The sequence below is a fragment of the Eumetopias jubatus genome, unplaced genomic scaffold (assembly GCF_037043125.1).
Source record: "Eumetopias jubatus isolate StellerSeaLion01/CBP00866 unplaced genomic scaffold, mEumJub1_p1.0 scaffold_15, whole genome shotgun sequence".
NCBI classification, from domain to species: domain Eukaryota; kingdom Metazoa; phylum Chordata; class Mammalia; order Carnivora; family Otariidae; genus Eumetopias; species Eumetopias jubatus.
This window is the reverse complement of record NW_028274821.1, coordinates 63,774,047-63,786,935: the sequence shown is the minus strand read 5'-3', so window position 1 is coordinate 63,786,935 and position 12,889 is coordinate 63,774,047. Positions and strand designations below refer to the sequence as shown.

General features: G+C 43.7%; 1 protein-coding gene across 4 annotated transcripts in view; it reads right to left on the bottom strand.

The window, feature by feature from the left end:
- INVS (inversin) overlaps positions 1–12,889 on the bottom strand; it is a 162,841-nt gene that overhangs the window by 37,743 nt on the left and 112,209 nt on the right. For all 4 annotated transcript variants that reach the window (XM_028108782.2, XM_028108784.2, XM_028108783.1 and 1 more), the window contains exon 12: positions 10,922–11,134. In XM_028108782.2, the coding sequence (XP_027964583.1) occupies positions 10,922–11,134 (213 nt within the window). The remainder of the gene's footprint in view (positions 1–10,921; positions 11,135–12,889) is intronic.

The following is a 12,889-nucleotide window of genomic DNA, read 5'->3' as shown; positions in this document are numbered from 1 at the left end:
GCATCTGGGTGGCTGAAGTGCCGCTAATTGATCGAACAGCCTTGCTCCTGGCAGGCAGGGGGATGGCTGCTCTTTTTACGAGCACTGATGAAGAGAACTGCTTTAAGAGAATATTGGTCCTTTAGACAGACACACACGTGCAGTTGTCTGGCTTGGCATCTACATGGATCTCGCTGCCATTAAGAAGGGCTCAGAGGTGATAAATTAGACTTTGTTATTCGAGTGGTCATTTCTCTCTCTTTTGGGAAACCAAACAGCTTTCCTTTTCAATTCCAAGAAGCTGCTTCCAATCAGGTTCCTGGGCAAACCCTGTTACTGCAGACCTTTCTGGGCCTCCAACGGAGGCAGCCACAGGACCAACAGGGCACCCAGCCTTTTAGAGTGATCAGGATGTCCACGGAGCAAGGGCGCTCTGTCTTCTGAAGGCTTCTTTGGAAGGGGAAGTTTGCAGGAAGGTGTTTTTTTCAGTTTGGTAGAACTAAGTAAAGCAGATTTGGAAGGAAGAACGTAATGATCAGAATATATATTAGATCCTATGAATAGAAATAAATTAGTGTTTAAAAAATTGATGCGCTTAAAAAAAAAAATCTTTGGGTGGCCCGTGGCCCACAACTGTGCAGTTCTCCAGAGCTGTGTCTCTTTATGTAAAAGTAGTGTTCATTGCGGAAAAGTGGGTGGGATCAGAACCGGAACTATGCATAACCTGCATCTTATTTACATATTGCTGCCTTAAAACAACAGCAACACACACACACAGACACACACACACACACACACACACACACACACACACACACACCTGCGTGCGCTACAGCCCAAGAGCAGAACGTGAGCCTTTGTGTATGTGTCCCTGGGGAATAAGGTCCAGCTCCACTCCTCATGGTCTGAGTACAAAGGAATCTCAATTTACTCACTTTTATTTGGTAGATAAGGAAACTGAGGCAAAGAGATAAGTGACTTACCCATGACTACATGGTAAACTACAGAGCACTGAGCTAGACCTCAGCTCTTCACCCTTCCCTGTACAATTGACCTCAGTGACAGAGTCGTTTTTTTAAGATTTCACTTAATATTTTTCTATCATTTAAAAAATGAATTGGGTCACGCAGGGGCGCCTGTGTGGCTCAGCTGGCTAAGTGTCCAACTCTTGATTTCGGCTCAGATCATGATCTTGGCTCAGGTCATAATCCCAGGGTCATGAGACTGAGCCCTACACTGGCTCTGTGCTGGGCGTGCAGGCTGCTTGAGATTCTCCCTCTTCCTCTGCCCCTGCTCCTCTCCCACCTCCACCTCCACTTCTAAAAAAAAGAAAGAAAGAAAGAAAGAAAGAAAGAAAAAGAGAAAGAAAGAAAAAGAAAGAAAGAAAGAAAAAGAGAAAGAAAGAAAAAAAAGAAAGAATTGGGTCATATGAAGAAACTGGTATTATCACTTCAGAGTAGCCATTAACAGCATTTCAAACGCTTTGGAGGTACCTTTTAGTTCTAAACTCTTAGACTCAGTAATTGCCCTGAAATTTAAGTGTTTTTTTTCTCCAACTAATTTCCTACAGAATGTTGAAGATCTAGTAATCTTCATGGGGGTTATGTTATAAACTTGACCTATTTTTGTCAAGTTTGGGAAATAAATACCAGAGAAAGAACCAATGCTATTCTAGTTTATATGAAAAATTAAAGAGAAAAAAAAAATCCTGTCTACACACAGCAAATAACATTTTAGCAGGAAATTTCCTAATGTGGCGGAATCTTAATGCCTTGTCCTCTCTTTTTTTCTATTATCTTAAGGGAAATTGACAACAGTTTTTGATGGGCTGCCAATTAGTCTGGTTTGTACTGTCTTGTCTTTTTTTTTCCTTTTTTTGAAAGATTTTTTATTTTTTTATTAGACAGGGAGAGAGTACAAGCAGGGGGAGTGGCAGGGAGAGGGAGAGGGAGGAGAAGGCTCCCTGTTCAGCAGGGAGCCCGATGTGGGGCTCGATCCCAGGACTCTAGGATCATACCTGAGCTGAAGGCAGATGCTTAACCATCTGAGCCACCCAGGTGCCCCCCTTTTTTTTTTTTAAAGATTTTTTATTTTTATGTACTGTCTTTTCTGGAACAAGCTTTGCATCTCTGCAGAGGATCACGGTATAAAAAAGTGAGAAAGTCAACTGAAGATGAGGTCCTTGACAATGTCCATTTCAGGTCCTGTGCATCACAGAGCAAAGAAAGCCTCCAAACTGTGGGCTGTATTACCCTAGGGTGTATTACCTAGGGAGAAAAGATGTAAGGGCCACATTGCTCCTGCAGATCTCTGAAGGGCCACCAGGAGGCAGCGACATGGCCTGGGGTCCCCCAAAAACCAGACCTGAGTCCCAAGGATGGATATTTCTATAAATGAGCAGCCTAGATGACAACTGCAGAAATGGGTCAATAAGAAACTTCAGTGATCAAGGGGCGCCTGGGTGGCTCAGTCATTAAGCGTCTGCCTTCAGCTCAGGTCATGATCTCAGGGTCCTGGGATCGAGCCCCGCATCGGGCTCCCTGCTCAGCAGGGAGTCTGCTTCTCCCTCTCTCTCTGCTGTTCCCCCTGCTTGTGCTCTCTCTCTCTGTCAAAAATAAATAAAATCTTCAAAAAACAAAAAATAAACAAAGAAACCCAGTGATCAAAAGTTTGCTTGGGGGCGCCTGGGTGGCTCAGTCGGTTAAGCGTCTGCCTTCTGCTTGGGTCATGATCCCAGGGTCCTGGGATTGAATCCTGTGTCCCACTCCCTGCTCACTGGGGAGTCTACTTCTCCCTTTGCCCCTCCCTACCGCTCATGCTCTCTCTCTCACAAAAATAAATAAAATCTTTTAAAAAAAAGATTGCTTGATGTGCAGAGTCAGATCAAGGGCTATAATTTAAATGACTTGAACATCCAGTGGCTTCAGCATCTCCAGACTGGGTGTGTTTGTTTGCACAATGTGGCACAGACCTGCCCCTGGGCCCGGACAGTGTGAGTCCTGGAAGGTGATGCTGTTTTCTACTCTCCGATGTGGCTTCCATAGAGAGTTGTATTTGCCCAGTTTTGACAAGAAGAAATTAATTCTGTCAGAGACTGCAGAAAGAAGCAGGCTCTTTCCCATTGCAGAGGAGTATTCAAATTGCCATTGCTATGAAAGCGGGACCTCAGAGAGATTTGAAAGATGTGATTAAAATGGCTCTCATAGAAAAGGGACGTCTACTTAGCAGGTCCTGTTGTACCAATTTCACTGGGCTTTGCCCTCATGACGTTCTTGTTTATAGTCTTGGTGTAGGCTTGGAACCAACTAATTTTCTTACTTTTCTCAAAAATGTAGGAGGAACTTGGTGCACTCTGCCATGTTAGTTAGCTTTGAGAGTAATAGGAAGATTTTTTATTAAACTGTGCTGCAGAATGGATGATGGTGGCTTGGCACCACTCTTCCAACAGTTCCTGGAAACAAAACTGGAACAACCGAAGGAGCGCTGCAGTAAGAGAAAAACTGACTATAGGGGCCTGGTTCTGGTTATACCTATGGGCAGAAGTAAAAGAAAATAAAAAATTAAAAAAAAGAAGAAGGGCTGTTCCATGCTGGCCTATCAAGATGGGGGCTAGCAGCTGGAGACAGCCTCCAGCATTAGTATAGCTGGTAGGAACCCTGGCTCAGGGTAGGGCTGAGATTCCTGTGCTGTCTTTCTCCCTTACGAGCTGTGATTTCAGGAAAGTTAACCTCTGTGAAACCCCATCTGTGAAATGAGATTAAGGATAACTGCCCTGTCTACCTTACCAAATGATTGGGTAGATTTGATGAATTAACACATAAGAACTTTGTAAGCTGTAAAGCACTATAATATATAATAATATTATATATAATAATATAATAATATATAATAAATATAACTGATCACTATTACTTTTATGTAAAACTGTTAAGATAAAGCTTCCCTGTGACAGAATCTGGTTAGAAGTGAAGAAATCAATGTTTGGCATGAGTGCCATGCAGTCTAAGAGCTAAAGGGCTGGGCCTAATGATAATTTCAGAAATGCTCATTGTTGAAACCACACAACTCCCTTTTCTGTAAGAGCCATTTTATTATTAGGATTTTTAAGATTTTATTTATTTATTTGAGAGAGTGACAGAGAGCATGCACAAGCAGGAGGAGGGGCATGGGGAGAGGGTGGAGCAGGCTTCCTGCGGAGCAGGGAGCCCGATGTGGGGCTCGATCCCAGGACCCTGAGATCAACACCTGAGCCGAAGGCAGACATTAACTGACTGAGCCACCCAGGCGCCCCGTGAGAGCCATTTTCATCATATCTCTCCGACATGTCGTAGGTCCCGCATTCATGGCCATGGAGACTTCCATACTGCACTGGAATGGGAAAGAGCCTGCTTGTTTCTGCAGTGTCGGACAGAATTTTCTTCTTGTCAAAACTGGGCATATACAACTCTCTATGGAAGCCACAAAGTGCGGGTCTCATGTTCAAGTAAATGCAGTGGTCAACCTTTTGCTCTTACGCTTCTTTTAAAAATCAGAATAAAGAACTATCATAAACCTGTCAAATGGTAATTAGCTCATGATAAATATGGAGGGAGCTAGGAAACCAAATGCACAAATCTAGAAGCACCAGTGTGTGTTGTGAGGATAAATGGAACATAAATGTATTTCCTGCCTGAGTAAGGCAAACAAATTGAAGTGGTACATTTACAGAGATTCACAGAATTGAAGGGGACCAAAGAGAGTATGTGGCCCAAGCCTCCCACTTGGGTGAGGGGGAAAACTAAGGCCTAGAGTGAAAAATGACTCATGTAAGGTTTCATACTCATTGTAGGGGCAGTGACTGAACATTTATGATAAATGCTTATTAAACATCAGGTATTTTAAGACATTGGAGATAATGGAGACACACAATAGAACCCCTGTTCCCAAGGAATTGACAATCTCTTGGGGAGTCAGACCCCCTCAGACCCCCTCATTCACTCCCATAGTTCTGAATGTGATGGGTTCTAGATGTGATAGGGGCTAACATAGAGGTATCTACACAGAGCTATGGGGGATCTGGGAGGCAGTCACTACAGTGGAAGAAAAAAAAAACCACCTAGAAAGAAGGTCAAAGTGAGAAAGAGGGAACTGATGGGTTGGTTGAGGCAGAGGCAAGAGCAAGGACATGCAATCTAGCTCTCACAGAATCTCGGACTCAGAAGAGATCTCAAAGACTAGTTCTTTATATAATTAAAAAAAAAATTCCTTCTATACTATCCTGGAGAGATGAAAATTCCATTTCGGCTGGAACATTTCCAATGAGAGGAAACTGATTACTTCACAAGACAGTAAAGGTTCTGCTCTAACCTTTTCAGTTGGTATTGCACCGCATGTGGAGGGGCTGTGAGATTCTGTCTCTTCATTATCGCTGAATAACAGGCTGAGGAATATCTGGGCTCTGACTTCCTCTCGAGGGAATAAGAAAATGTCATGTGTCTTAGAACCTTTGACTTATAGAATGTTAGAGCTGGGCAGGTGGGGGAGCTCAGGTGTCATTTAGTCAAATGGTTTTTAAAAATCTCTTTGTGACTCATGGACCTTCTTTGAGATTGTGATAAAAAATACATAGATCTTTACTGCCCAAAATGTATATATGTTCATGATATACAAACCACTGCATTTAGTTTCAGGGTATTCATGGGGCCCCAAAGACCATCCTGGATTAAGAAATCTTTTCATCTTATTAATGGGAAACTGAGGCCCGGAGAAGTGGGATGGCATGGAGTAGAATCCTGGGAGTGGTTCCCCATGGGTCAGACTGCAGTATGAGCAGGAGAGTCAGGCCCCTGGATCAACACTGCAGAAACTCAATGACAGACTGAGGATGTTCAGGGAAACGGGCTGCAACTGGATCTGTTATAAAGAGAAAAGGAGACTTGGGGTAGGAGTGGGGGTGCCCACTCTAATGATCGGAAAATTGGTTTATGGAAGAGGGTTTAGATTTTTCTCTTTTGCTACAAGGGGTATCTCAAGACCAAAAGGTAGAAAAGAACTTCTGCCAGATAGAACTGTCCATGACTGGAATGTGATGCTTGAATACTTTGTCACTCGACTTTTTGAGGACACAGAACAACCTCCTTAGAAGGGACTATGGCATCACAAGAGTTTGAACTGGGTGACCCAAACTGGACTTGATTATATGCCTCTGGGAGACCCACGCAATCTCATACTGTAGCCGGGAAGCAGCTCATGGTTCCCAGAGCACAGAAAGTTCTGGAAAGTGAAATGGGAGGAAGTGAGGCAAGTTCAGGATGGCTGAGCCCTCACGCATGAGGGTGGGGGAAGGAGGTAGTAGTGCAGAGAATTGGGCCTTGGAGATAAAAGTGGAAGCAGAATGGTGAAGGGTGCCCTGTGGCACCATGGGTGGGATTCAAGAGTGATGGCTGGCACACAGCAGTGGAACTGAAGATGGAGGCAAGAGCACATTTCAAGATGAATTCACAGAATCAATGGTGGCAGCAGCCACAGGGAAATAAGGAGGCGAGAAGAGAGACCAGCTGTGGTGGGGAGTTGCCGGTTTCACGGTGAGTCTGAGGTGACAGTGACAATAGGACACACAAATGGAAAGTGTTGGCAAGTCACAAAAGGACAGCAAAGGGGAAATGCCCAGTAGGCAACTGATGATGTGGAATCAGAGTTCCAGGAGGTCAGGATGTGAGATCGGGTGATGGACTGTCTACAGAGGTGAAGTCACTCAAGTTTCCAGAGTAGATACCCTTCCAGTGGAAAAGAGTCGAGCATGAGAAGTCTAAGGAGGAGTCTGCAGAGCCGACCTCAGCGAGGAGGTGGTGTGATTAAGAAGACGTGAGAAAGAAGAGGCAGAAGAGAGCTGAGATTCGAGAGTGAAATAGAAACCCAGCAAGAAGGAAGCTTCCGGGGAGAAGAGTGAGCAACATAAATACAGTTTTGTCTCATGAGCATTCAGCCGTGTGCTGTGGCAGGTCGAAGACAGAAATGTTCATTTTGGCAACAACACAGGTGGTGCGGCGTGAGTTATAAAGTCCTTTTAAGTGGATTCTAGCTATTTCTTAAATGGTATTTTCTAAAAAACATGCCTTGGAAAATGACTAAAACTTCGCTCTCTCGCTCTCATTTTCTCTATCAGTAAATTAGAAGTCATTTGAAGTTTAATAAGTTCCCTTCACATTGTTGCTTTAAGGAAGGTGATCCTTGCCATCCTAACATGCTCCGCCGGCAAAGGTACACCCGGGTGATGGGATGCGCCTGCGTCGCCTTGGCCAGGGAGGTGGCAGCAGCAAAGACTGAAGTTAACATTCTGATTTTTGTTCCTTAAAGCAAAAACCAAAGCCAAAATTAAACACTGACTCAGATCTTGAGAAATAACTTTTGAGAAATAAAATTAAATGAAATCAGTTTCTTTTCTATTTAAATATTTCCCTTGGAGCTCTATGCCACAAGGACTGTAGGAGGTGATGGCTAGATTGTCAGAAATTTGTTTACTTCCAATAATGACACCTGATAAAGGAAAGACTGTGACCGAGAAAAAGGAAGGGAGATTATAAGTTCCCAGTTCGGGCTATCTCAGACATTATCACAGTAAGCACAGCTCCCATGTGAAAGGGTTTTTAAAAATGAGCTTCAGAAACTAAGCACTAAGAACAAGGAGGCAGCACCTTCCACGACGGTGACGCTAACCAGGATAACAACTAATGGGGGGTGGCGGGGGACTAGATGGCTCAGGCATCCCCTCGCCCTTTCAAGCCGTCACGGCTGGGAGTCACAAAAGACCTAGTTAGGAAAAAAATATCATAAGACCCTCTTTAGGCATGTCCTGATGTGAAAGCCCTTCCTCTGTAGAGGAGATCTTCTGACAAATGGATTCCTGGTTCCCAGCTCTGCACTGACTCAGCAGAGCCTGTCCAAACTCTCAGCCCTGGGCATGTGGCCTCTGGGCAGGACCACAGGCAAAGGAGAAGAGGGAGAGGCTGAGATCATTAACAGTGAAGATTCGGTGGTTTCCACAGACCTGGAGAGTGCCTATGAGTCAGCTGGTCTAACTTGTCGCGTCTCACAGATGAAAAAACCGAGACCCAGAGAGAGAAATGCTGTGTTCCACCACAGACCTTCTCTTCTGCTGGGAAGGGAGTCTGGGGACTCCAGGGCTCCCTCTCTACAATAACAAAGTAGAATGTATTTGGACTAATAGGCTCCTTTTTTGGGGGGACATACAAAGTCAGTCACGTTGCCTTTGTAGAGTCCCACCTCATATTCAGGTAGGTATGACTTCAAATCCTGAAAACAGATTCTCACACATTAAAATTGGAGTTTATGAAAACATTAGAGAGAAGGCTAAACGATGGTCCAGCCCTTCCAGAAAGTATTTAACTTGCAACTCAGGATAATTAGCCATGTGTAATACCCATGTAGAGTAGTCTCTACTTTTATAAGGGTGCAGGGAACTTTTATAAGGCCTGAAAAGGAGGCATGTAGAGAGGCTGTAGGTTAAACTGGATTCCTTGGCAAAAGTGAAGAGAAGAGAGCCTCATCAAGAGAACAGTGCAAGATCAAATTTCCTAGGATGCCACAAACTGCCGCAGCTTCACTCACAGAAACTGAGGTCTTCCTGTTGGTCTTAACTACCCAACGATGCCATTATGGTTAGGATCCCAGTTCATAGTGGTATTTAACTTCTCATTAAAATGGTTTGTCCTGCCTTTTATTATTATTTTAAATTATTATTTATTACACTGATGCTTCCCCCTTGTGGGCAAGATGTGGAAAGTTTCAAGATTTGGAAACATTCAAGGAACAGCCAGGAAGTTACCCATCAAGAATCTTCCTGTTGTCTCACCAGAGGTTTTGGTATTTACGCCTACTGGTGCAACACTCTCCTGCTATTTAAAGTACCCAACGGGAGTTCTCATGAATTCTCCGAGGAGCCACCGCTCTTCCTCTTCCCCTAAGCAGCCTGAGGTGATCTCTGAAAATGGTTCGCTATTCGCTCAACCCAGAAAACCCTCCAAAATCATGCAAATCAAGAGGTTCACATCTTCGTGTTCACTTTAAGAACATGTGAGAAACTGCCCATGCCATCAAGGGTATGCATACCCGAAAAGCTACCAAGTACCGCAAGGATGTCACTTTGCAGAAGCCATGTGTGCCATTCTGTCATGACAATGGTGGACTTCGTAGGTGTGCCCCGGGCCAAACAGTGGGGCTGCACACAGGGTCGGTGGCCCAAAGAGAGTGCTGAAGTTTTCCCGCAAATGCTTAAAAATGCAGAGAGTCGTGCTGAATTTAAGGGTTTAGATGCAGATTCTCTGGTCATGCAGCACATCCCGGTGAAAAAGCCCCCAAGATTCAGTGCAGAACTTATAGGGCTCATGGTCGGATTAACCCACACATGCACTCTCCCTGCCCACCATCGAGATGATCCTGACTGGAAAAGAGCAGATTGTTCCTAAACTAGAAGAGGAGGTTGCACAGAAAAAAAGATACCCCAGAAGAAACCAAAGAAACAAAAACTTATGGCCCAGGAGTCAATTCTGCAGAGAATAAATGCAAATGAAAGTAAGTAAGGGAGTAGTAAGTAAATAAATAAGTAAAGTACCCAACAAAGGTATCCACGAGGAAAACCAAGACCTAATCTAAAAATCAATCATTTAGATGTGGTATATATATACAATGGAATATTATGCGGCCATCAAAAGGAATGAAATCTTGCCATTTGCAACGACGTGGATGGGACTGGAGGGTATTATGCTGAGCGAAGTAAGTCAATCAGAGAAAGACACGTATCATATGACCTCACTGATATGAGGAATTCTTAATCTCAGGAACCTACTGAGGGTTGCTGGAGTGGTGGGGGTTGGGAGGGATGGGGTGACTGGGTGATAGACATTGGGGAGGGTATGTGCTATGGTGAGCGCTGTGAATTGTGTAAGACCGATGAATCACAAACCTGTACCTCTGAAACAAATAATACATTATATGTTAAAAAAAAGAAGATAGTAGGAAGGGAAAAATGAAGGGGGGGAAATCAGAGGGGGAGATGAACCATAAGAGACTATGGGCTCTGAGAAACAAACTGAGGGTTCTAGAAGGGAGGGGGGTGGGGGGATGGGTTAGCCTGGTGATGGGTATTAAAAAGGGCACGTTCTGCATGGAGCACTGGGTGTTACACGCAAACAATGAATCATGGAACACTACATCAAAAACTAATGATGTAATGTATGGTGATTAACATAATAAAATAAAAAAATAAATAAAAATCAATCATTTATGGTAAAATAATCACAGTGTATATATAATAGGCACAAATGATTATTTTACACATTCTGTATCATTATCCAAAAAAGTGTGAGGTCCTTGAAGCAAGCACTTTGCTTTTTTAGTCACTATTTTCTTCAAAGGCTCCAGCCATGACTTTTGTATGTACTGTAAGAATTCAGTCAGTATTTCTTGAATAAATTACATTAGTCAGAACAGATTTGTTAAGGAATAGGTGGGGAGGGCAAGTTATTCACACAAGTTGGTTGCTTTAATCAAATCAAAACCAGACACTACTAGTGAAGTAGGCTAGATACTGCTGTCAGTTTCCTGTGGAAGGGCAGGAAAGGTAGGAGGGCGAGCAGGTATGTCCTCGCAGCTTCCTGTAGGTACCCTCCCACCCCCACTCCTTGCCAGGGTGGCTGTGGTCGGCCGAAGTATGTCCCTCCATTGGAACATCAAGGGCTAACCTAGAGGAACAGCCACTGAGCAGAGATTAGGTCTTCATCCTTCACTGCGGCCGCTGGGCTCTGCAGTCCCAGTGATTAGTAGGGGGAGGTGACATGGGTCCAGGGATCAGCATTATTTCAGGTCCTCTCCTGACTGCCCCTCCTGGCTGCTCCCCCACCTGCCCCCTTCCACCCTGATTCCAATCCCCACAGCTCCAACTTACTTGGCAGCGGCATCTTTCCTCAACTGTTCATGCTTCATGAGGAGATTTTTCCGGTCCCGGAAAGCTTTTCTGACCTTGTACCCTTTGTAGACCGCCTGGATTTTGAAGGCGGCGATGTCTTGTATGGCTGCGATGGACAGGGCACCGTGCTCCAACATGAACTGGATCACTTCATGGCGCTCGCCCAGCAAAGCATAGTCCAGGGGAGTATACCTAAAGCAGGAAGGTATTTTTTAAGTGTTGGAATGTAATTTGAGGTACACTTAAGCTGGCAATATTATGCAGCAGAAGGAAATCTCATTCTGGGATGGGGACTGTTCCTCAGGCAAGGCTATGTTCTGTGCGCCAGGGCTGTTCCTTTTTTCTCTGAGGGGACAAAACAAGGGTGGAGCCGGGGTCAGGTGCTTTGTGTTGCTGACCATGATGATTCCTGAGCTTCGCTTGCTGGCTCACAAACTGGGGGCTGGAGGAACACATGGTCACTTTTCTTCTCCCCTGGGTACCAAATAATACCCCACTCTGATCTGAAAAAATACTGTGGATAATATCCTGTGGGTTTCATAGTTTAAGCCCAGGACTACTGATAGTTAATGCTTATGCAGTAAAAAAATACATCTCCAAATGGAGAGATTTAGTCTATGATGAGGATGGCCCTTTAAATCAGAAAGCATAGATTATTAAATAGTGTTGGGACAACTGCATAGCCATCTGGGAAAAAAAAGATTCTTATATGACATTTTATATCAAAATGAATTCTGGATGAACCAAAGACCTAAATATAGAAAAAGAAACCATGAAAGTACTAGAAGAAACCATGGAAGATTTTTTTAAAAATTGGGACGGGAAGGTCTTTTCTAATAAAAATGATACAAAACTCAAACCATAAGAGAAGAATGATAAATCCAACTATATAAAAAGAGCAAAATTTTGCAGGGCAAAAAACCCCCAAAACAAAGATAAAAGATAGTCCCCAGAATAAGAAATACTAATACTCCTAAATATACAGAAATATGTTCAACTTCACTCATTTAAGAGAAATACAAATTAAGACGAATGAAGAGAGTACTTTAATGATCAGATTAATGAGGATCAGAAAGTTTAATAACACACTGTGCTGGCAAGGATGCAGAGAGACAGGCTCTCTATGTGCTACTTTAATCTTTAGAGTGAACAATTTAGTAATATCTGTCCAAATTATTCATGCATCTGCCCTTTGACAGGTCCCTTGCAGGCATATATCCCACAGACCTGCTCTCGTGTGTGAGATGTTTTCTATACAAGGATATTCACAGAAGCACAGTTTGAAATAGTGAAAGAGTGGAGATGACCTCAGTATCCACCAATAGAGCACCGCTTACATCAAGTACAGGCCATTCGTGTGATGCAGTCTTCTGTGTGATGCAGCCTCAGCACAGCTGTGGCACATGAATAAATAAGGAACAATGTCCAGGATGTCTTGTTACATGAAGAAAAAGAAAAAAAAATGAAGCAACGGAGCAGTACTGGGGCACCTAGGTGGCTTAGTCGGTTAAGTGTCTTGACTCTTGATTTCAGCTCAGGTCATGATATCGGGGTCGTGAAGTAGAGCGTGGCAACGGGCTCCACACTCAGCATAGAATCAGCTTAAAACTCTCCCAGAATACCCAAAAGACTCCACTCCAAAACTGCTAGAACTCATACAGGAACTCAGTAAAGTGGCAGGATATAAAATCAATGCACAGAAATCAGTGGCATTCCTATACACCAACAACGAGACAGAAGAAAGAGAAATTAAGGAGTCAATCCCATCTACAACTGCACCCAAAACCATAAGATACCTAGGAATAAATCTAACCAAAGAGGCAAAGAATCTGTACTCAGAAAACTATAGAATACTCATGAAAGAAATTGAGGAAGACACAAAGAAATGGAAAAACGTTCCATGCTCATGGGTTGGAAGAACAAACATTGTGAAGATGTCAATGCTAC